At 31.7% G+C, this 24,752-nt stretch overlaps 2 protein-coding genes across 3 annotated transcripts in view; both read left to right on the top strand.

Annotated features, from left to right (window-relative positions):
* The first annotated feature begins 173 nt into the window (after positions 1 to 173).
* On the top strand, positions 174 to 13,388 carry LOC129805883 (uncharacterized). The gene is made up of 8 exons (XM_055854116.1): positions 174 to 841; positions 950 to 1,055; positions 4,652 to 4,787; positions 4,853 to 4,997; positions 5,201 to 5,277; positions 8,155 to 8,270; positions 8,384 to 8,498; positions 12,930 to 13,388. Exons 1-8 carry the CDS (start codon positions 264 to 266, stop codon positions 13,148 to 13,150), a joined length of 1,494 nt encoding a protein of 497 aa, XP_055710091.1. The 5' UTR covers positions 174 to 263; the 3' UTR covers positions 13,151 to 13,388.
* An 8,622-nt stretch (positions 13,389 to 22,010) lies between these two features.
* LOC129805884 (sodium-dependent nutrient amino acid transporter 1-like) overlaps positions 22,011 to 24,752 on the top strand; it is a 29,113-nt gene continuing 26,371 nt past the window's right edge. For both annotated transcript variants that reach the window (XM_055854117.1, XM_055854118.1), the window contains exon 1: positions 22,011 to 23,136. In XM_055854117.1, coding sequence (XP_055710092.1) covers positions 23,086 to 23,136 — 51 coding nt within the window. In that variant the 5' untranslated portion in view covers positions 22,011 to 23,085. The remainder of the gene's footprint in view (positions 23,137 to 24,752) is intronic.

Below are 24,752 nucleotides of genomic sequence, written 5' to 3' on the forward strand. Positions count from 1 at the left end.
ATACATTTAATATTTCATTATTCCAACGATTCCAACTTTATTTTTTTCACTGCTTAACTGTCTTTTTATCTCAAGTTTACTCAGATGTAATATAAATATCTACAATTTTTTGTATAACATAAAATATTTGAGGGAAATTTAGCAAAGACACATGGACATAAAAATTTCCCTTCAATCAGCTGTTTGTGAGTCACGTGACATTTGTTTATAAACAACATTTTTAATAAATTGCACCAAAAATACCACAAAATCCTAGTTAAATCATGCATTTCTGTAAGATTTATCTTCCCAGTGAGTACTATAAAGTAAAGGAGAATCTCTCCCTGTACGGATTCTTCGAAGAAACCAAAGATTACAGCAGTTTTTTCGTGGTAGACAAGAAAAACAGTGGATCTGAAGAAGTTTCGAATATCGGACAGATTTCCACGAATTTCAATCCCAAATACCCAAAAGCCAAGGAAAAACCAAACGACAGACCATTCTTTGAGTTCGTTGCTATCCCATCGTGTGAAAATATTTTGATCCGGACAGTGGATTTGCAGAAAATTCCTGAGAATAAGTTGGAAGTTGAATTGATTCTCTACCATTCAAAAAACTTCAATTATTTATCAAAAAACGCATTAGTACATGCCGGTTCCCAGAATGATATCATCCGGCTAGCCCATTATTTGCAAATTAGTAACAATCACAGGGCAAAGTTGTCGGAATATCAGTGTTTCAGTCTTATTTTGAAAGTCTTGTTGTTTCTTGGGAAGCTCTTCAAGCCAATCTTCCATAAAAGTGCAGTAGCTTACCATGCGGAGGAATGGTATGAGAACCTGAGGAAGAATTCAATGAAAAAGTGAGTTTTCTTTCTATTGCCTTCCAAAATTAGCCTTCAATGAATTTGATTGAGGCTGAAAAATAGCAATAATATTTTTGAGTGAATAAAATTTATCTCTTTTTCCAGTGGCCGTTCTTGGACAATAGCCTTTGATGTTGCAGCTGGATTGGGGATTCTCATTTGGTTGCATCATCTTGGCAATCCAGAGGAATATCTTCTAGAATTCGCATATGTAAGTCAAAATGTCGTAATTTTAAGCGTATTTGCCGTTTTATGATTAATCCGTGCGTAATTTTAAGCGCCTTCACCGTTTTATGTGTATTTTATTTATTAATCCTTTAGGGGGGAGTGGGGTATTTTTGAATTGGGGCACCTTTCATATAGGCATTTTTTCTCCTATTTTTAAATGAAACTGTGCCTTATCATGATGTAATTTAGCTTGACAATTGGTTTGAGGATCTAAATTATATCGCGGTAAGGCTCAGTTTTATTTAAAAATAGGACAAAAAGCCCAATTTCAAAGGTGCCCCACTTCCCAAAACTTTTGAAAAATGTTCCTAATAGTCTTTCTAAAATCAGTCATTCTTGCTTGTATTCATTTTATTTATGATCCAGGATTTACCTTTTGTGCTTAATTATTGCACAAAACAAAGACAAATAAATTACAGCAGTTTCTGCAGTTTTGTGAATAAGCCAACTTTGTGTGCTTGCCACTAGTGTCGCTCTGTTTCTGAGCTTGCTTAAAGTTTCCTCCCTAGGATTGAATCAATATATATTAATGTTTTTACTTAGGGTACTGTATATAAAAATCAGTAAAAAACTGAAATTTGATCAGCAAAATTCCGAATTTGAAGAGTAATGGCTCCGGCACACCTTTTAGATCAGGAAAATTTCATGAAATCGATCCAAAATCCAAAATGGAAATCGAATTTCCATCTCAAATTGTTTGCATAAGTCTATCCTATTCTTTCGCACTCTTCTTCTTCGTTTGAATATCACACCAAATTTAATTTAGTTCAGTCCAATTTTGAGACCGAAAGAGTGGAACAGACTTATGCAAATCTTTAGAGAAAGAAAGAGATTCGAATTTCGACTTTATGAAATTTTCCTGATCTAAAAGGTGTGCCGGAGCCATAATAAAAAAAAATAAAGCAGTGAAAATATCAGACAAGTTTTTGACAATGAAATAATAAATAAAAATAAATTTTATATTTAATCTCTAAATTTTAGGATTAAAAATTTATTGATCAAAAATTTGGTCATTCAAATTTTAATTAGAGAATATTTGATCACCAAATTTTTGAATTCAAAATTTTCAATTACTAAATATTTGGTCACCTATGCTTGATGATCAAAATTTTACTTGCTAAATATTTGAGTTCCGCAATTTGAATAATTCCAATCTTGAGGGCCAAAATTTTGCTTACTAATATTAGATTACCAAATATTTGAGTTCTAAAATTTTGGTGACTAAATTTTTGAGTCCTAAAATGTTACTTACCAAAATGTTATCACAAAATATTTAAATTTTTCTAGCCAAATATTTTATCATTAAATATTTGAGTACTGTAGATTTGACAAAACCGACATGACACTTATACTGGACGATTTGACGGAGTTTCCGCGAGGCTGAGCTCCACGACGGACGAGACAGAACGATATTGGACATTGCCGAAGAAAGACATGCGTGACTGAATTAAAGAGAGTCCAAAAAAGTAAAAGAGCGACTTTGAATTGAGTGTTGAGTGCCATGGAGAGGTCTACAGTACCCAATTTTTGAGTCACAAAATTTTAATGCCCAAATTTTGAGTTCTTGATTATCAAATTTTGATGGTTAAAATTATGCTCATTAAATAGGTACTAGATTACCAAATTTTTGAGTCCCAATTTATTGATGGCCAAATTTTAGAGTATTTTGAATACCAAATATTCGATCACATAATTTTGATGACAACAATTTTGCTTACTAATTATTAGATCACCAAATATTTGAGTACCATACCAATATTTTGGGTACCAAAAATTTTGATCACCAAATATTTGAGTTTCAAAATTTTGGTGACCAAATTTTTGAGCCTTAAAATGTTGCTGAATTTGATCACTAAATATTTGAGACCCAAAATCTTAATAGCAAAGGTTTTGATATCTTAATTACTTAATAATAATATTTGATCACCTAATTATGATGGAAAAATTTTTCTTACCAAATATTTGAGTTCCACAATTATATTAAGAAATATTTGTTCATCTGATTTTAATGGCCAAAATTTTACTTACTAAATATTAATATTAATAATAATAATAATGCTTTCACAACTTTCCATGAAGGAACTAGATCTTCACGCAAGGGGATTTCTACACATGCATTATTATTTTTTCTTATACGTTATGAGGTTGCCAATGAATACAATCCGAAAACCATTAACGCGAAAAAAAACCTGGTGACCTAAAAGGGATTTGTACCTGAGACATATGAATCATAGAGCGAGTACTTTACCATTTGACCCATTTAGTGCCTCTACTAAATATTAGATAACCAATTATTAGAGTACAAAAATCTTGGGTAGCAAATTTTTTAAGACCAAATATTTCAATTCCAAAATTTTGGTGACGAAATTTTTGAGTCCTAAAATGTTTCTGAATTTGATCCTTGATTTGATCACTGAATTTCGGAGTCTTAAAATTTTTTGACCCAATATTTAATCACCAAATTTTTAATTCTCAAAGTTTTGATGGCCGAATATTTGAGTGCAAAATATTTTTAGTCATAAATAATTTAATTTAGTTTAGTTGATAATTAAATTTAATGAGTAATAAAATTTTGGTGATCAAATATTTGATCACCAACATTTTGAGTCATCAAATTTGATCGCTAAATTTTTGAGTCCCAAAATTTTGGTTAGTATATATTTGAACACCAAAGTTTTGAGTCATAAAGTTTTGATGATCAAATATTTGATCCCTAAGATTTTGGGTCCCAAGATTTTGGAGACCAAAAATTTGAGTACCAAATTTATTCACTTTTATTTATCGCTGACGTTTATACTTATCAAAAAAAAATATGATTTTTCTTTTTTCTTCTTGAAAAAAAAGGGGCTGATCGTTTGCTCCATCTTTTAGGCTTGTATTTTGTAGGTTTCAAGTTTTCTTACAATTTTGACAAAAAATGTTTAATATGGGTCTTTAGGATTTGAATAATTCAGACCTTCTTAATTAATCTTAACCCGTTAAAATTGGTTCACCGATATGCCGTCTACTATAGTTTAATGACTGACCTTGAATAATCATTACAAAGGATAATTAAAGGTCATTGAAGTAATAAACTGTATAATTCATATATAAACTGTTTTATTCTCTCACTCGAATTGCATTGCAATGCAAATTAAAAGTGCATTTCGTGATTAATGATTTAAAGTTTTAAATTTGAAACAGCTCTCACAGAACAATTTACTTTGCGTTTGCAAACCTCCAAAATCGCTCCAATTTCTTATCTATTTTTCACAAGGGTAATTTTTTAAAAAATCACAACTTTTGCATTAAAAAAAAAATTAATAAGAAAACATGTTGCATATTTAATTCCTGTACAGAATTTGGGTCAATATTGCTGTCTTTCCTTGAAAGGCATTCACATTCTTTTCAATGTTACTGTGTTAACTTTTTGTTGATTATTTTAATTTAATTTTATGAATACTAAAAACATAACAATTTATCATAGAATTGATGTTGAGGAAATTTTTAGAGATAGTTTTTGAATAGGAATTAGAAGAATCCTGCAGAAGGAGATGAATTTTCTGTGATTGTGAGCATGAGATGTTTCTGATTTCACAGACAGTCGTATACTACTTGCGTGGCCTTCTCACAAGTCTCCGGGGAAGCCCAGCCGGTCTCAAGCTCAACGTGCAGCTAAATCATTTCCTCCTCAAGTGTTTCATTTATCATGTTGATCTGTGGGCAACATTTTTAGGTGAATTTGCTGGTTAAATATTGGGTGAAATGGGGCATATTGGTAATTGGGATTTCTCCTTGCAGAAATTGTGTCACCGGCAATTCACTACCTATTCCTGCCATTGTCAATTCTGGGCCTCTGTGGCTTATCATTTCAATTGGCACTCCTATCGGATTTACTTGTGCTAATTACCCTCCACGCTCACTGCTTCTACATCTATGCGGCTGTGTAAGTTGAATTGAATACAGTTTAAAATTCTTCTAAGAATAACTAATTGGATAGAAGCTTTTTGAGTTGGATTTCACAAGGACGGGCAGTGTATGGTTTTGAGATAAGGTCAATGATACGAACTTTATTACAACTTTTTTCTCAGCGCCTTTTATGGGAGGCTTTTCAGTGTGTTGTATTTTCCTATTTGATTTTCCCCGTAGATTGTACCGTTTGGAAATTGTTGGAATTGGGGCCCTTTGGAGAGTTGTTCTTGGTCGAAGGAAGAACATCCTGAAAAGTAAGTTTTTTTTTCTGAAATAATAAATTCAACGCAATTTATTTATTTATTGTTTATTTAAATTTAATTTTAAATAAAAAAAAATACATTTAAATATCTTTATTTTTAAATTTATTTTGCATGAAGTTACTATTTTTGACATTTTGAGTAAATAATGAGATTTAGGCCACGCCCTTTTGTTTACTTTTTTTGGCACTGTAACTAGCAAAAATCAAATTTATTCAGTGTCGAATTTAATTTAGAACTTTATACCTCCGGCACATTTTTTAGATAAGGTATATTCCAAAAAGATTAAAATTTAATCCCTTAGATTTCGAAGATCGAATATTTGATCACTAAATTATTGAGTGTCAAAATCTTGATTACCGAATAGTTATGATCACCAAATTTTTGAATTCCAAAATTGTGCATAGCAAATATGTTAGCACTAAATTTTCGAAACCCAAAATCTTGTTCACCAAATATTTGCTAATCAAATTTTTGAGCCTCAAAATTTGATTACCAAATATTTATTCCCCATATTTTTAGTCTCAAATCTTTGACCACCAATTATTTAAGCCTAAAATCTTGTTTAGCAAATATTTGACCACCAAATTTTTTAGTCCCAAAATTTCGATTATCAAAAATTTAATCATCAAATTTTCGAATATAAAAATTTCAAAAATCAAATATTTGATCATCAAATATTTCGGTGGCAGCCAAAATCCCGAAAGCCAAAATCCCGAAAGCCAAAATCCCGAACGCCAAAATCCCGAAAAGGCCAAAATCCCGAAAGCCAAAATCCCGAATTTCTCAAATCCTGAAAGGGATGGAATTATATGGAGGAAAATGTTTAGAATAATTTTCCAAGACACAGAAGATTTCCCTTTGCCTCCAGCAAGCGCGGGTGCAATCGTGGGAGTAGCTATGACACTTTTAAGAATTCGGGATTTTGGCTTTCGAGATTTTGACCCATTCGGGATTTTGGCTTTCGGGATTTTGGCGTTCGGGATTTTGACCGGGACCCAAATATTTGTGTTTCATACTTTCAATTACCAAAATATAAAATCACCAATTATTTCATTCCGAAAAAAATATTACGAAATATTTGATCATCAAATTTTTGTGTCCCAAAATTCTAATTACCAAATATTTGATCACCAATTTTTTAGTTGCAAATATTTCGGCCCAAAATCTTGTTCACCAAATTTTTGAGTACCAAAATTTTATTATAAATTTTTTTATCATAAAATTATTGAGTGCCAAAATTTCGTTTATGAATTTTGGATCATCAAACTTTCGAGAGCTGCGACTTTTTGGTCAGTAAAAAATAAAATTTGGTCAGTAAAAAATAAAGTTTGGTCAGTAAAAAATCAAATGTGGTCGTGGTCAGTTAAAAATAGAATATGGTCAGTAAAAAACTTAAAAAATCGGTATAAAATTAAATTAAAAAGTCAAATTTGGTCAGTAATGACTCCGGAACACCTTTTAGATCAGGAAAATTTCATGATGTTGAAATTCCAAACCTTTTCTTTCTCACATGTTACGACATATGACTATTTCATTCTTTCGCATACCAAATTTGATTGAGCTAAATTGAATTTGGAGTGACGTTTAAGAAAAGAAGAAGAGTGCGAAAGAATGAGATAGATATATGCAAAACATGTGAGAAAGATAGGGATCCGAATTTCGACTTCATGAAATTTTCCTGATCTAAAAGGTGTGCCGGAGCCATAAATGATAAAATACGGTCAGTAAAAAATAAAGAATTTGGTCAGTAAAAAATCAAATTTTATCAGCAAATATTTTACTCAGCAAAAAATCAAATTTGGTCGTTAAAAATCAAATTCTGTCAGTAAAAATTCAAATTTGGTCGGTAAAAAATTAAATTCGGTCGGAGAAAAATCAAATTTGGTCAGTGACAAATCAAATTTGATTGGTGAGAAATAAAATTTAGTCGATGAAAAGTCAAATGTTTTTTACTGACCATATTTCATTTTATTTCATATTTTATTTTTTACTGACCGAATTTGATTTTTTATTGACCAATATTTTATTTTTTGCTGACCAATTTGAATTTTTTACTGACTAAAAGGATTTTGCCATTTTCGAGTTCCAAAATATTCCAAAATCAACTAATTGATCACACAATTTTTGGGTCCCAAACTTCATATTATCAAATATTTGATCACCAAATTTTTGAGTGTTTTAGAATTTTCAAGATCAAATGTCAAAAAGTTCTTGAGAGCGTAATTCTCAGTGAATTTCTGACAAGCCTGAAATGGTTTCAATCGGTTATAAACCGATAATGAACAGATTATAAACTGATAGCTATTTTTTTTTACAAAATTGAATTGTGCGATATTTGAGCTATTTTGAGCGATTTTTTGAGTGACTTTTAAATCGGTCGTGAACCGATAAACGGTAATTCATACGACAGTATGTTTGAGATATAGCACCTAAGGCACAAGTTCGACCATTTTGTAAATCGTATGGGAAGCTTTTCCAATTTATCCTCTATCCATTTGTTGGAAGCGCAGCGAATTACCAAAATTGTTACATTATTTTGGTTTTTCTTAGAAGTTTGTTTAAGGCGTGGTCTAATGTTCCATCGATGGAACTTTTCTGGTCTCTCAATATAAAGTTGAGTTAATTGATCAGTGTTTTGCTTCAAGGGTATTTTGATATTCCATTTCAAAGCAAACAATATTTTGTCAATCATAACTTTTGAAGGGAGAGGGGGCGTGACCTAATATCATTGATGGGCGGGGCTTACTTATAAGATCAAATACTTTCTCCATGAAAAATTTTGAATTGAAGAAAAAGTTCCAGTAAAATTAAGGCATTATATCAGTTTTTCTATAAGAACTTTGTTTAAATTTAGCATTACTTTTGCAGATCGCGTTGAATCATTTGATTATAAAAATTCCCAACTTTACTTAGCAACGCTCTTCTTTGCCAGTCTATTGTTCCTTCTGCCCACTGTGTTAGTGTACTACGTGGTCTTTGCTACAGTAAGTTAAATCTCAATATTATCTGAGTGATAGAGAGAACATAATAGAGTCATTGAAGGCGATGATCTGAGCAACACCCCCACTAATTAATTAATTTGTTTGCTTCTCTTAAGCTACGATTTGGCACGTACTGCATCACATACATTTTGCTCATTATACGGAGACGTATTCTTCATTTGCCTGTGGACACAATCATGCGATGGCTCTTGGGTGTCTACATTTCACCAGGTAATTTCACTTTAATCCTCTTTTCTTTCACTTTTACTCTTTCAGTAGTTCTACTATATGCAACAGAATGAATTTACTAACAAATCACAGAAGAAATTTTCATATTTTGGATAAGTTCTTAAAATTTATTAATTTTGTTCACGTTTATTTTTTTGGTAATTTAATTAGCTTTGCAAGTTTGAAAATCTTCCTCTGGGGCATTTCCGCGATTCTTGCAATTCATTTTGTAATTATATACATGAATTACTTGATTTGACGCACTTTGACAAACATAATAAAGCTCAAAATAATTCTTTTAGTATCTCTGACTAATTCTTGTTTCACGGAAAGAGAAAAGTTTTTGTGGTTTTATTATGTTGTTAACATGTAGAAATTGTTTTGTTGTATTGTGTTAGCTTTGTCACGAAGCTTTGCATTAGCAAAATTGGAAGTCATTTGAATAACACAAACAATTATACTTCAATAAACTAATTTTAATAAATTAAAATATTAAAGAAAAAATTCAGGAAAGTGCCTTTAATATTTGACTCTGTCATTTTGATACTTTGAAGTAATTTATAACATATAAGTAAAAAATATCAATGTAGTTAATCATAAAGAATCAAATTGACCTTTTTTTATGAAATCGCAAATCAAAATCTCACGAAATGATTTGCTTTAATTTCTATTGATTTGCCGTTAAGTTTAAAGTAAATTTAAAGACGGCGATGGCCGCACATCTGGTGGAATCAAAAAGAAAGTTGCCTTTATTATTATATTTTTTAATTCTCTATAAGAAATTTTAAGAATTGTTACACTCTGGTGGCGGCCAGAATCCTGAAAGCCAAAATCTCGATAAGCCAATATCCTTAAGAAACAAAATCCTGAATGGGTCGAAACCTCGAAAGCCAAAGTCTTGAATGGGCAAAATTTTGAAAACAACGAAATTATACGCATGATAATGTATAGAATAATTTCCCAAAACACAGAAAACGCAGAAAAATGCATGAATACGAAATGAAAAATTTCGGTATTTTGGCTTTTCCAGATTTTGCCTGTCGGAATCTTGGCTTTTCGGAATTTTGACTTTTCGGGATTTTAACTTTCGGAACTTTTTTCATTCGGGATTTTGGTTTTTTGGGATTGAACTTTCAGGATGTTGGCTTTTCGGAATTTTGGTTTTGGGGATTTTGCTTTTCGGTAATTTGGCTTCTAGAAATTTTATCTTTTAGGGACTTTAGCGTTCGCGAATTTGGCTCTCGAGATTTTACCTTGCGGGATTTTGGCTATTCGGAATTTGGGCTTTTCGGGATTTTGGTGTTCGGAATTTTGGCTTTCAAAAGAAAAGTACCTTTATAGTGCCACTATTTATACATCTCAAAATGCAAAAAAATCTTTTGACGTATAAGCTTGTTATTATTTCGAAAAAGATAGAAGCCACTGAATGCTTAATTTGGTAAATATGGCAGGTTATCAAGTAATACGTAACTCGTAATTCAGATAATCGAATAACGAATTAGAGTTTTACGAAGATCAAAAGCTCAAATGGTATTGTGGCTTTCGAGATTTTGGCTGCCGCGATTTATTAGTAACTCCTCATTGAATCTATAATTCAGCATTGACTGACTTTCTATTTTGACTGCATGGATTAGATTTAACTGGAAAACAATTTATTTTAAAAGAGAATGCGCCCCTAAGTACTTTTGCCATCTTGGAATGCATTTTCATTGCCTATCAACCATCTTTAGGAAAGTTCAATCACTGCACGAAGTTCAAAATTTTCGTTTTCGAAAAATGCACCGGTATGCCAAGCTTATTTGGATAGCAGAAAATTAACGGAAATACTAGACCTCTTAATTTTCGCAATTTCATTTTTTACGACGCGACGTTTGGAGGATGAATGGCCTCTTAACCAAGTATCGAATATTGTTGGAAAAATCAAGTGCGGGCGGGAATTGGTTAGACTGCACTTGGAGTTGGATCACAGCTCGTACTTTGATGTTGACCATTTTGACCAAGGGGATGGCAAGTTATGTCTTTTATATGGAGCTCTTTAAAGCCATTCCGAAATCTCGGAAAAGTTATTAGAGCGCCACATTTTGACTGATCGACACAGAATAAAATTGAGAAAGTCAAGATGGGTTAAGTATTTCCGTCCGTTTTTTGCTACACCTCAGCAGAAAGAAATTTTTATTTATTTCGATAGCAAAACATAAAAAGAATTGCCAGATGAAATCGAAAAGCATAGATTTATAATGAAGATTGGTACTAAATATTATAATTTCACAATTTAACTCTTTATAAGATGAGACCGTCTCAAGACGATCATCACAAAAATCACTGCGATTACAAAGTTTTAATTAATTTAAAATTGCTTTAATGTATTTGGGTCATAGCCTTACGCCGAAAATAGACACAGGCTGATCCTGGAGAATACTCAGATTGAAAAATTTGGCGGTAAAGGATCAGCCCAAACTATCATACACTGAGGATTTAGGATCAAAGATCAGCGTTTTCAGCGTAAATTTCTATTAAATGTGCACACTTTGATATTTGAAAGACTTCTTAAGTGCAATATCAATGGATTTTCCGTACAGAAAGGAACACTCTGACCTTCCCATTACTACAATCTTAATGCATTTTAAGATTTTGCGACATTGCGTACCATTATGCCCTAGACACACTTACGACTTAAGCCGAGAGACGACTTAGTGGAAAATGATGGAAATGAAGTCTAACCATCATTTCGAATATAATTAATTACGCTAAGCTGTCTCTCGGCTAATCCTCAGGTCTGTCAAGGCCCTTAAACCCAAAATAGACACAGGGATTGGCTTAGGGATCAGCCCGAAAAAAGAGGATTGATGTCGATACACTCACGGATCAGCCCATAATTTGGAGGATCAGGCTGATCTTCTAAATTCATGAGGTCTAGTGAAATTACGAGGATTAGGCGACATCAGCGCCAGTGCTGATAATAAAAAGCTTTACTTTGGGTGTTTTTGGGTACTTTTCGAAATGTCAATTGGTTGAAAAACATGGAGAGTATGGTACGCAATATCGCAAAATCTTAAAATGTATTAAGATTGGAGTAAAGAAAAGATCAGAGTACTCCTTACTGTACGAAAAATCCATTGATACTGCACTTAAGAAGCCTTTCAGCAATCAAAGTGTGGAGATTTATTAGAAATTTACGCTTAAAACGCTAATCCTTGATCCTAAATCCTCAGTGTATGATAGTTTGGGCTGTCCTTCATCGCCAAATTTTACGAGCTGAGTATTCTCTAGGATCAGCCTGTGTCTATTTTCGGCATTACTCTCCGTTTTTTCATCCAATTGACATTTCGAAAAGCACCCAAAAACACCCAAAGTGAAACTTTTTATTTACAGCACTGGCGCTGATGTCGTCTAATCCTCGTATAATTTCACTAGACCTCATGAATTTATCCTAATTTTTCGGGATGATCCCTAAGCCGATCCCTGTGTCTATTTTGGGCTTTACTAACATTCTTCTCAATGGTAGTTTTTAGAAGGTTAATACGTTGATGAACAAATCTTTCAGGTCATCTACTCTTTGGGTTCTTACGAAATGCTCTTAAATTGTACAGCCTACAAATAAATTCGTAAAAGTTTGTACTTTTTTACAAACATTGTTCATATCATGATCACTTGACGAGTATTTTTTGTTTTTTTTTACAAACATTTTGTTCGTACATTTTTGTTTGTCTGGCAAACATTTACGAACATTTACTAACAAATGTTCCTAAAAGACCAAAAATTACTGTTCAACTGATCATGATATGAACAATATTTGTGAAAAAGTACAAACTTTTACGTACTTGTTTGTTGTAGGCTGTACGATTTACGAGCATTTCGTAAGCCCCAAACAAGAATTCACAAATAATTTACGAATAATTTTACGAAATATTTTATTCTGTGTGTATATTTTAATTGAGAATCTGCAAGATGAGAGTATGCAGTTAGTAAGAACATTTAGTTTTTTGTCGTTGGGTCTCAAAAGTTGAAAATTAAGACGGCGATGGACGCATTGAAAAGATTATAATTATTTTAAATTTAATTTATTTGTATTAGATGTTTTATAAACATTAGAAAAATTTCAACTAGAGTCTGACTTTCACAAATTTTAGTTATATTATTTACTAAGCATTGTAATTCACCTTAATCTCTCAATCTTTCTTATCCATAAGGGTTGACCTTTATTTTAAGGTAGCCAATCTTCTTTGAAAGAGCATAGAATGGGAGACAGAGTGTAATTGCTTGTCTCATTTCAAGAGGTTGTTGATAGTCATTTGCTGAAGTGCAATCAACTCAATTTAAGAGATTAAGCTTTAAGTAAAAATTCTAATGTCTCGCTTGTGTTGGTAATGAAATGTTTTTTTTTCTTTTCCTATCTGTTTTTTACACTGACCATCTTGGGCAACATAAATGTAGATAATGTTGAGGTGAAACTTATGGACGTCAATCGTGGTCAAGTGAATGATTTTGCAGGAAGCATAAGTGCGATATTTATCAAACCATTGCCTTCCTGGCCAAGTAACACCATGACAGATGTCCAGAATGGCGACAGTGTTTATAGTATCAATCAATTCTTCATTCGGCTCATCAAAGGACAGTTGATGGGATCAATTCAGCCAAAGTACTCAACAACATAGAGAGTATCAACAGGTGAGAGAAAAAATATTAAAACATTCCCTTTCACCGACACCACGATGGCACGCGACGAGGTGAGATAAAAATAATTGTATGTTCTGTATGATTACAAACAATGCTCTTGATATACTTCTTCAAACTCTCATTGTTCGATATTAATTGTGGGTGCGTGCAGCAATTAAATGATTAACGCAGATAGTGAGAGAGTGAAATGAACAATAAAAAAAAATTTGATGATGCTCTTGACCTCTTCTAAAGTTTACAACAAATAACTGCAATATAATTTTGAAATCCATGTTGAGAATCTCTTGAGTTCTTCTAATCTCTTTTTTATCACTTAACAATCGATTCATTTAATCGTAATTCTCTCTATATTAACAAGGTTAATTTGAGCTTTGCGAAAGCAAATTTTGTAACTCGGTAAACGTTCTTTATGGACGAAAAATTCTTTCTTCGGAATTATTGCCCATTGATGTGAGATATTTGCGGGAAAATCACGTTTATTTTATTGTTGGTGTAATTGAGAAAAGGAGTATGATAGCGCAATTTATGCTTTGAGCGCGAAAGGCACTAATATCAATGAAAATACTATCTATTCGTTTGTTTTTCCAAGAATTTCCGTGTTATTGCTGCTGATGACATGGATAAAGAGGAACATAAAGAAAAAAAGAGGTTTTTAACCACTTTGCAATCTGTTTTCATTGTAATCAAAACTGATCACAATCAGCGAAAAAAAAGCGAATTTATTGGCGAGACTCTTCAATATACAAACTCATTCAATAATAAATGTTCCAAGACATTTTTTTTCTTCCTTTTCCCGAGGAAAACAACAATTCATTCATGCGAAACTTGTGTATTAAAAATTTTCAAGTTCATGCAAAACTGCCACACAAGAAAAGTATTGATGGAAAATGAGACAGATTATGTAAAGGGGGAATAGATGAAAAATTACTAATTTGAGTTATTAGATAAATATTGGTTGGAAAATCAGCATAGTGACAGGCATCATGGCATTTTTATTTGTTTCGTAGGTGAAACAGGAAGGTACAATGAATTTCTCTGTTATAAAAATATTTCAAAGTCATTATCATCTTCAAGGAGGTCAGCATGGGAGAACATGCGGTACGCATTAAAGTACAAATAATACACGTTATACTATCGTATTTTGCAACACTATACTTTCAGTTACATTAATTAACAATTAGACACCAATATATGGGATTGTGCGCAAAAAGATATTCTCACAATCACTTCCTTTTTTTTTTTACTCATTTCCCCTCTCATTAGAACCTTAATGATTGACTCTTGACTATTCGAGAGGACTTAAGTTTAATGTAGGAAAAGGTCTGATTAGACAGTTATGTTATCTATAAATATTATTAATAGAATTAGGGTAAGTGCTCATAATTTTGTCCAGTTTCTTATTTTGGACACTTTGAAGATAACATTGGACACTAAAAATAAATTGATTAAAATAATGGATTTTTATTCCAATATTTGATGAAAAATGAATTCTATCTAAATATTTGTTCTTTTTGGAAGATTTTGACACTAAATACGTTAAATTTTGAATATTATTTGAGTTGAAATTGCTTTGTTGAAAATTCAGTGTGAGCAATTGCTTACGAGAAATATGACAGAACTTCGTGGCTTACTTCAGTCTTATTTAGTTTTGGTGAAGTACTAACAAAGTTTGTTCGCTGTTTTTGAGTGCTATTATTGAATATTCATTGAATATTGTGTTGATTCACGTTACTGATGATTTGTACATTTGACCTGAAGTGAGATTTGCCTTGTGAATTATATTTTTCGTGTGAAAAATGGGAAATTTTTTAAGACATTCACCAGTGAGGTGATGATTCTTATTTTGGACAGGTGTTTTTCTCACGAAATTTCGTGAAGTTTTAGCTTTTGTGATGACTAGGTTGGACAAATGCCTGGAGAAACAAAGGAGCATCATCTCTACGAAAGAGATGTAGCGATAAATGCCTTGAAAGGCTCCCGGAAAGGTCAGGGAATGAGCGAATCCGCACGTACTTGGAGCACCGAAGTCAACTCACTTTAATGAATGATATGGAAAGTTTTCGGGCTTCTTGTGACATTCTACGTTTCCCTTACATGAACAGGAAGAGGACTTGGTAAGATTGGTTCATAAAATGAAGAACAATGGGCATCCTGTTTAGGCGGATTATCTGTCCAAATTTACAGACAAGTTGTAAAAATTAATAACCAAGTTGTCCAAAATAAGAGTCAAATTCACCTCTACATATCAATTCATTTTTAAACGTATTAAAACTAATTTTAGTAAAAATGAGATGATAAATAGCTTGCCAAGTTTCTAAACAATCCTTCTGAAAAGAGAGTAACAAAAAAAGTCAATTAGTATTGAAAATATCGCACTTCAAACTTGGGATATCGATGCTTATATGCAGACTGTCCAAAATTATAAGCACTTCCCCTAAAGAAAAAGATACGGAAACAATCCGTATTTATAGGATTATTTTAATACAACTGATTAATCGTTTTCAAATGGTTAGTACTTTTTAAACACTCAATCTACAGATAATAACCCTTTAAGAACGACCAGAGATATGGTTAGTACTAAAACAAAACTTTCCCATTTTATTTACTTTTATCGAAAAATTAACAAAATATATGTCATTCATCCTTTTCATCTTAACAATCTTAATAAACGATAAAAATGCATAAGGGTTTCGAAGGCTATATGAAAGCACAATATAATTCCACGATTGACGAACCCCATGTCCCTACTGGTAAAAAACTTGTCTAGTTCATTGTTACGAGCCTTTCTTGAGGACAGTTTTGTATCATCAAGAAAATTTTGCAAATACTTAAAAAGGTGATAATCGCTTCGTGCCAGGTCTGGACTATACGGCGGGTGCGATAGAACTTCCCATTAAGGCCTTGTGTTGTCTTAATGGAGCACAACACCCTTCCTGCTGGACAATTCTGGGCGCTTTGGTCGATCGCTTGTTTCGAACTGGTCAGTTTTTGACAATAATGGTCCGAATTGAGTGTTTGGCAATTAGGAAACAGCTCATACTGGATAATTCCCTTCCAACCCCATCAAACACACAGCAAAGCCTTTTTGGCCGTTAATCCGGGATTGGCGATCGTTTGGACCGGCTCATCTCTTTTGGACCACGATTTTTCATTTCTACTCATCATCCGTACCAAAAATGGGTCGATTTCGTTAAGTTTCAGTAAAGAATCACAAACATTAATTCGGTCCAAAAAGTTCTTTTTCGGCAATTCGCGTGACACGCATAGACCTAATTTCTTCCCGAGACCAGCCTTATGCAAATGTTTCCTAACTGATTTCAGGCTAATCTTCAGTTCTTGAGCAATAGAATAACTGCTCCTGCCCAACTCAACGATTTTCATGATTTTATCGACATTTTAGGTAATTGGCTTACCAGAGCGTGCATCGTCTTTGTCGTCCACTTTCCCAAAATGGAATCGTTTTGAATCACCGTTTGCTCTTGCATCATACTGTCACTGCGAGCAATCCGAAAAAGTCAAAATAACATTCCAGAAATGTTAATTTTACCCTGCAGTATTGATCCGAAATCGGTGTAGATATTACCCTTTTTAAGTGTATAAGTGTTAAAATTACCCTCTTTTCATGTTGATTTTACCCTCAAAAGGTGTAAAATTGACATTAAAAAATGTTGATATATTTTTACACCCGAAAGTGTTAAAGTTATGACGAAAAAAAGTTAATCGTATAGCCTCTTTTTTTTCTCAGTGGTATTATTGGGTCTATAAACACAATTTTTTTGACTACCTCTTTCGTCTTTTTACACATTGATTTTACTGCTCGAATTCAAAGAGAGTGCAATTATATAGGGAAGACCGGGGAGGTTTGGGATACTTTCATGTTTTGACTTTGAGACAGTATTGCAAAAAATCACGATAATGTATTACAATTTCATGCGGTCCATATGATACTTTTATGAGTATTGACTTTATATAAAGTACTCGATTGAACTTGGAAAACGTCTGAATTTTCTTGAAGAAGATAAAACATTTAACTTGACGCTTTGTCCCAAACCTCCCCGATTTGGGGCAGTATAGGACGCAAAAGGGGATGTTTGGGACGTGTTTTTCCTTGCATAATTTGCATTATTGGAGCACGTTAATTAATTTTAAATTACTAGATTAAAAATATTTCTAATAGAAATAAAAATGTTTAATCTTTTATTTCATACTTAGAAATTAATGTCAATCTTATTTGTACAACAGAGTCATTTTTTGTCAATCACTTATTTAATGTATACTTTCTTCTTATTTACTATCCCAGCTTACAGTATTTTTTTTCTTTTTTTCTCCACCCACTCTGGTAAAAATAAAAGCATCAAATTGGATCATATTTGATCCTTTTCAAAAAGATAGATCATATTTGATCATTGTAAAGGTTAGTGTCTCTTGAAATTTTGTATGTACATTTATCACGATATATTATGTTTTATCGCAGACTTATTACTTATATTATATTTCTCTCATCTGAGCGAAAACCAAAGATGACTTTTTCATTGTTTTTATTCGATTATTCCAGATTTAAATTAATGTCAAAACACGGATACTTTCAAAGGATCCCCTAGTGATCCTTTCATTTTTACCAGTGCCCCCCTCCTTTCTCCCAAAACTATGTTTTTTGGTTAATTTAGAGAATGGCTCATAGATTTTTTTTTTCATTTTCGAATATGTTTTGGAAGTAGTCATTGGGCACCTTATGTTCGAAAAAAATTTCGATATCAAATTTTCGATGATAAAGTTTAACAATTTTGAAGGACCTATTTTTCAACCGATTTGCCAAAATTTGGATTTTTTTTGAAAGATTTTGAAATTTCCAACCCAACTGCATCGGACCTAATTGATCATGAGTCGGTAATATATTCGTAAATGATTTACCTTTTTCGGATTTTCTTTTTATTTATAATTCAAAAATATTCTAAAACCTACATTTCTTAAACAATTTCTTATTCCGGAGTGGTTTTTAGATTAATCAATCAATTTAATCGGTAGTAAAGCGGAAAGTAGTAAAACCCAAAAAGCATGCGAAAAGATAATACACAGATAGCTCTTTCTCGAGAGTTCGAGCACTCCGCAAAGCTGGGACGCTTTGCCATCTCTTTTTTGTAATTTAGCTCCACAAACCAATTATGAAGCTGAATTGTATGATAAGGCTCAGTTCCAATTAAAAATGGGTGAAAAAAAGCCAAATTTTAAAGCTTCCCCAATTCAATAAGGTACCCCACTTCCCTCTAGAAGGTTAATTAAAATAAAACCAAATAATTTTCGAGAAAAACCGAATAAATTCACAAAAGTGTAATTTATTGCCCAAGTTTTTTTTAAATATTTATTGAAAATTTTTGATAATAAAATCAATAAACCATTTTCTATGTTCATTATTCCGCTGTAAAGAAGTTTTAGACTAGATAATACTAGTAACATGATAACTATCGCTTAAGCCGTATCGAAGCTGATTTTCCACATGAGTAACACGAGTAATTCACAATTTTCTTCAAATTGCCTTTTGTTGCTCTTGGAAACTCCAAAATGTAAAAAAAAACTATCAATTAGTTCATTTCCTGAGTTCCCAAAAATACCCAAAGTGAAACCCAAATGATTTTTGTTGGGGTTATCTTTATGCCAAATTAAAGTGTAAGATTGTATCTTGATGGTCGAATTTTTATTCAACAATTACTTAAAAACTTAATGAAGTACCATAATGTTTTCTATTAAAATAAGATTGAATTAAAATGAGGGGAAATAGAATAAGCACATTGAATTACTGTACTTATTTGTCGATGGAATATCTTTTTAGGACGTTAAATCTAGATTTTTGATGTTACAGGGATTTAGTAGATTAAAGTAAATGTGTCGCACTGTCTCTGAATCAATATCCTAAATATTTTTTGATGATTTGTGTGATATCTCAAATGTGTAATTCCTTGGTTCTGTAGATTTCTCTAAGATTAAATGGTCACAGTATTTTTCCGCGAAGAAAAACATCCAAATTGCCCCAATTCCATCTACAAATTGCACATGAGGAAGAGCAGTATTTGTGCCTGATATTGAGGTGAGGAATCCATGTGAGTTTCAGCAATAGACAATCCAGACGAGATAAGAATTTCAGTCATTATAAAAGAGCGTCAAAAGGGTGATAATTCAGCAAATACCAATTCGCACTGATTGGGAATTTTTATTTTTTCTTTAGTGTGTTTGATGTTTTAATTACAAATAATGCAAAAAATATGTTGTACTTCAAATCGCGACGGGCCAAAGTAAATAAATCGTATTGTTATGTTTCAATTGGGAAATCCCTGTGATAAGTTTAAGAAATTCATTGCATAACAAATGTAAAAGAAAGTTTACTCTATTACCTCTGTTAATGATTTCCAATGAACCTTAGTCATTATTTTTACTTTGTGAAGTCTTATCGCAAATAAATAGCAAATGCTGTAGACATTTTTCTTGAGACAAGTGTCGATATTCGTGACTAACGTCGCCCTTTTAGAATCGAAGAGGCATAACAGGTTTTTCAACCAATTTCCAAGAGACGTAATGGATGTTTCAAGTTGTTGTTGAATAGTGATATCCTATCATAAAAAAAAATCATAATTCATTTTAATTCACAAAACTTTATGGAAACCTCAAAAAATGATTAAATATTTTATTTGAGGTATTCTGTTCCCAAGAAATTCATTTAAATCAGTAAAATACATTTTTTATTCAGTCCACATCCTTTATCATTCTGAGAATTTTTCGTGAATTTAATTACAAATTCATTTTCTGGGTTTTTAAATGTCTGAGGCTTTTCAAGAAATCCTTTAAGTAAAAACACCTTGGTATTTTAAATGAAAACCAAATGAATTTTAAAGTGATTTACGGAAATTTCTTAGAAATCTCAAAAATAATTTAGTTGCGATGCTCTATAAAGCCAAAAAGATTAGCCTAATTACATTAAAAGTGCCTAATAAGATAAAAGACAAAGTTTCTAAATAGTTTTAAAATTCTCTTCTTCAAAATCGTAAATTTTGAGGAAAATTAAAAATTGTTTGACATATAGAGGAGCATGAGATAGATTTAGAAAGATTATTTTTTTGTTACAGATTTTTTTTTCAAATTTTTATGCTCTATATATTAGCTAACAGGGGCTTAATAGTTCCGAAAAAGCATTGTGAGAGTTTTGTTTCCTTAACTGACCGTTTATTGCAATTTGTTTTTATAATAGCAATCAGCAATCGTGTTCATACATGAGATTTAAAAATTTGATTGTTTTACTTTAAATTGATGATGAGCAGATCAAATAAATTTTCTAAATAAGACAAAATATGAAATATGAAATATTTTTATGTGCGTATAGGTCATAAATTTGATTTGTGCATTTCTATTTTGATACTCTTTCAGAAAGTCTCCTAAAAAAGAATGGCTGCGACTTTTTGGTCAGCAAAAAAATAAAATTTGGTCAGTAAAAAAACTTTAAAAAATCGGTAAAAAATTAAATTTGGTCAGTAAAAGTCAAATTTGGTCAGTAAAAAATCAAATTTGGTCAGTAAAAAATCAAAATTGATCAGTAAAAAATAAAATTTGATCGGTAAAATATAAAAAATGGTCATTAAAAAATCAAATTTTCTGTGCTTCGGGAAGTTATCTGTATCGCCTGTTGAGGCAAAGGGAAATTTTCCGTGCTTTGGGAAGATATCAGTAGCACCTGTTGAGGCAAAGGGAAATTTTCTGTGCTTTGGAAAGTTATCAGTAGCACCTGTTTAATTTTTGTACAAGATTTAGGAAAGACGAAATATGAAATATGAAATGGTAAATATACGAAATGTACTAAAATACGAAGTTTCCGCAATACGAAATGTGCAATACTATTTATCCGGACATGCAAAGTTTTAACTTTTATTGATTTCCTTTTAGTTTTTTATTGATTAAATTATTATTCACCGATCATATTTAATTTTCCACTGATTAAATTTCACATTTTACTTATTTAAAAAAAAAATACTGACCAAATTTGACTTTTATGGCTCCGGCACACCTTTTAGATCAGGAAAATTTAATGAAGTTGAAATTCTGATCCCTTTCTTTCTCGCATGTTTTGCATATGTCTATCTCATTCTCTCGCACTCTTCTTCTTCTCTTAAACATCACTCCAAATTCAATTTAGCTCAATCGAATTTAGTATGTGAAAGAATGAGATAGTCATATACAGAATATGTGAGACAGAAAGGGTTTCGAATTTCGGCTTCATGAAATTTTCCTGATCTAAAAGGTGTGCCCGAGCCATTACCGACCAAATTTGACTTCTCCGACCGAATTTGATTTTTTACTGACCAAATTTCACTTTTTACCGACCAAATTTAATTTTTTACTGATTTTTTAAAAGTTTTTTACTGACCATATTTAATTTTTTACTGACCGAATTTGATTTTTGACCAATATTTTATTTTTTGCTGACCAATTTGAATTTTTTACTGACCAAAAAGATTTGGCCAAAAAGAATATGTCTCTTCGATTTAAAAAGTACGATGTGAAGTTAATTCTAGGGACTATTGCGTTCTGAATACACCTCAAGATCTCCAGATTTGATTTGTTCTTATCCACAAAATATCGCACTCTTCTCACTTTTGCGTGTTTTGAGGGGAAAATTGTGCTTGAAGAAAAAATGAGAGTTGATGAAAGAAAAATCAATTTAGATCTTCTGTAGTATTTGAGGAGTTCTCATATGTGAAGCTACGGTTGTAAGTGCTTAAGTATAGTGGATTTTCTTGAATTTTTGCTACATTTACTGAAAGAAAATTATTATTTTTTATGTGAGAGGAATTGTCGTGAAGTGCGTGAGTGAATTTCAACAATTTCTCAATCATGTGCTCTTGTCGAATTGCAATTATTAACAAATATTTTACGGTTAAGATACAAGAACGACAATTTTTTTTTTATCAAAAGCTCCATATTCCACCACAGACGTGTAAAATTGTTTTATTGTCAGCATTGAAGTAATATAATTTTATTATTATTTGTATTACAAACACTCTTTTCTTTTTCCTCTGTTCACCTCACCACACTCTTGGCAAATTTTCACGTCTCTATACGCTTCTTTTTTCTCTGTTCCTGACAAAATACCCAACGTCTATGTACTGGAAAATACTGAATTGAGTGTCGATTAATTTGCCGTATTACTCTCCGGACTAAATGCCTGGGCTCATTTCAGAAAAGGCTTCAGTTCCACTTGAACTGTCGTCCAGAACGGTTGGAAAATTATTTGGTCAAGTCTCTTAGTGTTTTTCAACTGATATTTCTCTGTGATCCCAGAGAAATATCCAGATTTGCAAGTTTTTACAAGTTTTTTTTTTATTGTTTAAAATTGAGGTGTCCTTAAGATCAAATATTAAATAATTTGTGAGCCTAATTCATACGTGGAAAAAAACCATTGATAAAAAAACGTGAATAACTTACCTTTTACTATAGAAAAAAATGATAAAACACTGCAATTTAGAATAATTTTCTGATTTTAATTAATTTTTAATTACACAAATGAGCAAAAAATCCAAGATTCTGTAGAAGACACGCGCACCAGTTTATTCTTTCTATTTTCCGAGGTAGTGATCGAGAGCTAAGCAAATAATTAAATCATCTAGTGAATAATTAAAAAAAAAAAGACTGTTAGAGAAAGTGATAATTGTGTCCTTGCCATTGACGACAAATGTGGCACTTCTACGGAAATATTCTGTAAGAGAAAATCTGTTAGTTCCAAGTATAACTTGAAGTAATTCAATGATCGTTGATCCAGTTTTGTTCTGTTAAGTGTTTTATAGAATATTGACAACATTCTTTAGTGGAATTTATTGTGATATTTATGGTTTTTGTGTGAAGATCCTGAAATAAGGATTAAACAAACGGGAAAATGAAGAAGAGCTATGGAGTATCAAATGGAGGTTTTGTGGCATCAACAGATGTAAGTTGTCCAGTTTTTAATACACGATATCTAATATAGCTGTGCCTAATTTTAATTTGAAAAAAAAAGTCAAATTCACTCCTTCAAACAGTTTAAATCTGTATCGAAATGTAGTAGGAAATACAAGAGTGATAAGATTATTGGAGTATGTTTTATCAAACCGCTCGTACATCAAATCAAATATGATTGAAAATGTTTGTAAACAGAAACTTTTTATAAATAAAATTTTAAACTCTTCAGAATTTTAATTCTATGAAAACAAGTAAATCAGAAATATTTTATAGTCCTTGAGTAACTTCAATTGCGTTTCTGTACAAATTGAAGGTAAATAATTCGCAGAATATTGAGGCAATTTATGATATTTTCAGACTTATTCTATGAAATCTGAACGATCGGAACTAAATATTCGGGTCGTTGAGTCTCACAACAAACGTATATACCGCTAATTATTGAGTTGTTAGCACTATGTAAATTTAATAGAGATGCTTAAAATGGATGATGATGGGGTTTAAAGCAGTTTCTAGAACTGTCATTCTTTATTTTTGAGAAATTTGATTTTTATATATAATATTTACACGATTGATTTTGAGCCTCAACGGCCTCAACAGATCTTACTATGAAAATGAAATGTTTTCGTAACGGTGTTTGTCACATGGCAATCACTATTAAATAAATTTAAGGAAGTTGAATAGTTACTATTGGATCAAAAGATTAGGATTTTAGTTCGTTTGATTTTTTTCGGTAAAAGAGGATTTACTCAAATCATTTGGAATGTATAGAAACGCTACCTTACAATGGGGATGCTTCCTTTATGGCCCTGTATTAATTTATTCGAGTTTACTTAAATATGATTCAACTGAAGTATATGACTAAATATTTAGTGTAAATTTGTGATTCAAGTGATTTTAAATTAGATTAGAGAGTTTTCATCGTTTTAATTGAATGCTGTTTATGCTTTACAAACATTAAAAATTTTATAGAGCTAAAAGTTTGTCCATTTCCTAACGCTATAGCCAAACGGAAATTTACATTTTGTTTATAAAAGGCCTTCGAAATTTATTTAAGGTTAACCTCTATTTGAGAAATCTTAAGAAATATTGGCAAAATTATTTGTGGTTAGTAAAGTATTCTATTTTGATCAGTAGAAAAACGTAAAGTTGAACAGAAATTACTCTAAGTCTAAGCTCTAAACTATATCTGAGACTTCATGATAGTTTATGATTTGTAATTTCTTAATTTTCCCTTTCCTAAATTGCAATATTTAATATTTACTAACCATTTATTCCAATCGGCTGCCCGATCTACGGAAAACCAAAAATATTTATATAAATTCTTGAATATATAGAAAGTTTTACAATTTTGGATTTTGGATATTTTTTTGTAAATAAATATTTTATTCACAAATAATTAGGGTAAATTAGGGTAATTCAGAATCATTTTTAAATCGGAACTTTGAAATTTCCTTAGTGCTTCAAATTAGTAATGGGTAAAAAGACGACGAAGAAGTACATGTCTGGTACATAAGAATACTTCATAATTTTGTTTTCTTTTCCCCATTTGAATAAATGAGATTTTAAATATGTAATCTCATAGATTATTTTAGTTTTAGTCTAATC

The sequence above is a fragment of the Phlebotomus papatasi genome, chromosome 3, assembly GCF_024763615.1.
Source record: "Phlebotomus papatasi isolate M1 chromosome 3, Ppap_2.1, whole genome shotgun sequence".
NCBI lineage: Eukaryota > Metazoa > Arthropoda > Insecta > Diptera > Psychodidae > Phlebotomus > Phlebotomus papatasi.

What these genes read in the sequence shown, in the direction of transcription:
- LOC129805883 (XM_055854116.1), top strand. Translation starts at nt 264, where the DNA reads ATGCATTTCTGTAAGATTTATCTTCCCAGTGAGTACTATAAAGTAAAG. An exon ending in ATCTTCTAGAATTCGCATAT is followed by an intron (nt 1,056 to 4,651) that starts GTAAGTCAAAAT and finishes CTGATTTCACAG; the next exon opens with ACAGTCGTATACTACTTGCG. An exon ending in TTCTACATCTATGCGGCTGT is followed by an intron (nt 4,998 to 5,200) that starts GTAAGTTGAATT and finishes TTTTCCCCGTAG; the next exon opens with ATTGTACCGTTTGGAAATTG.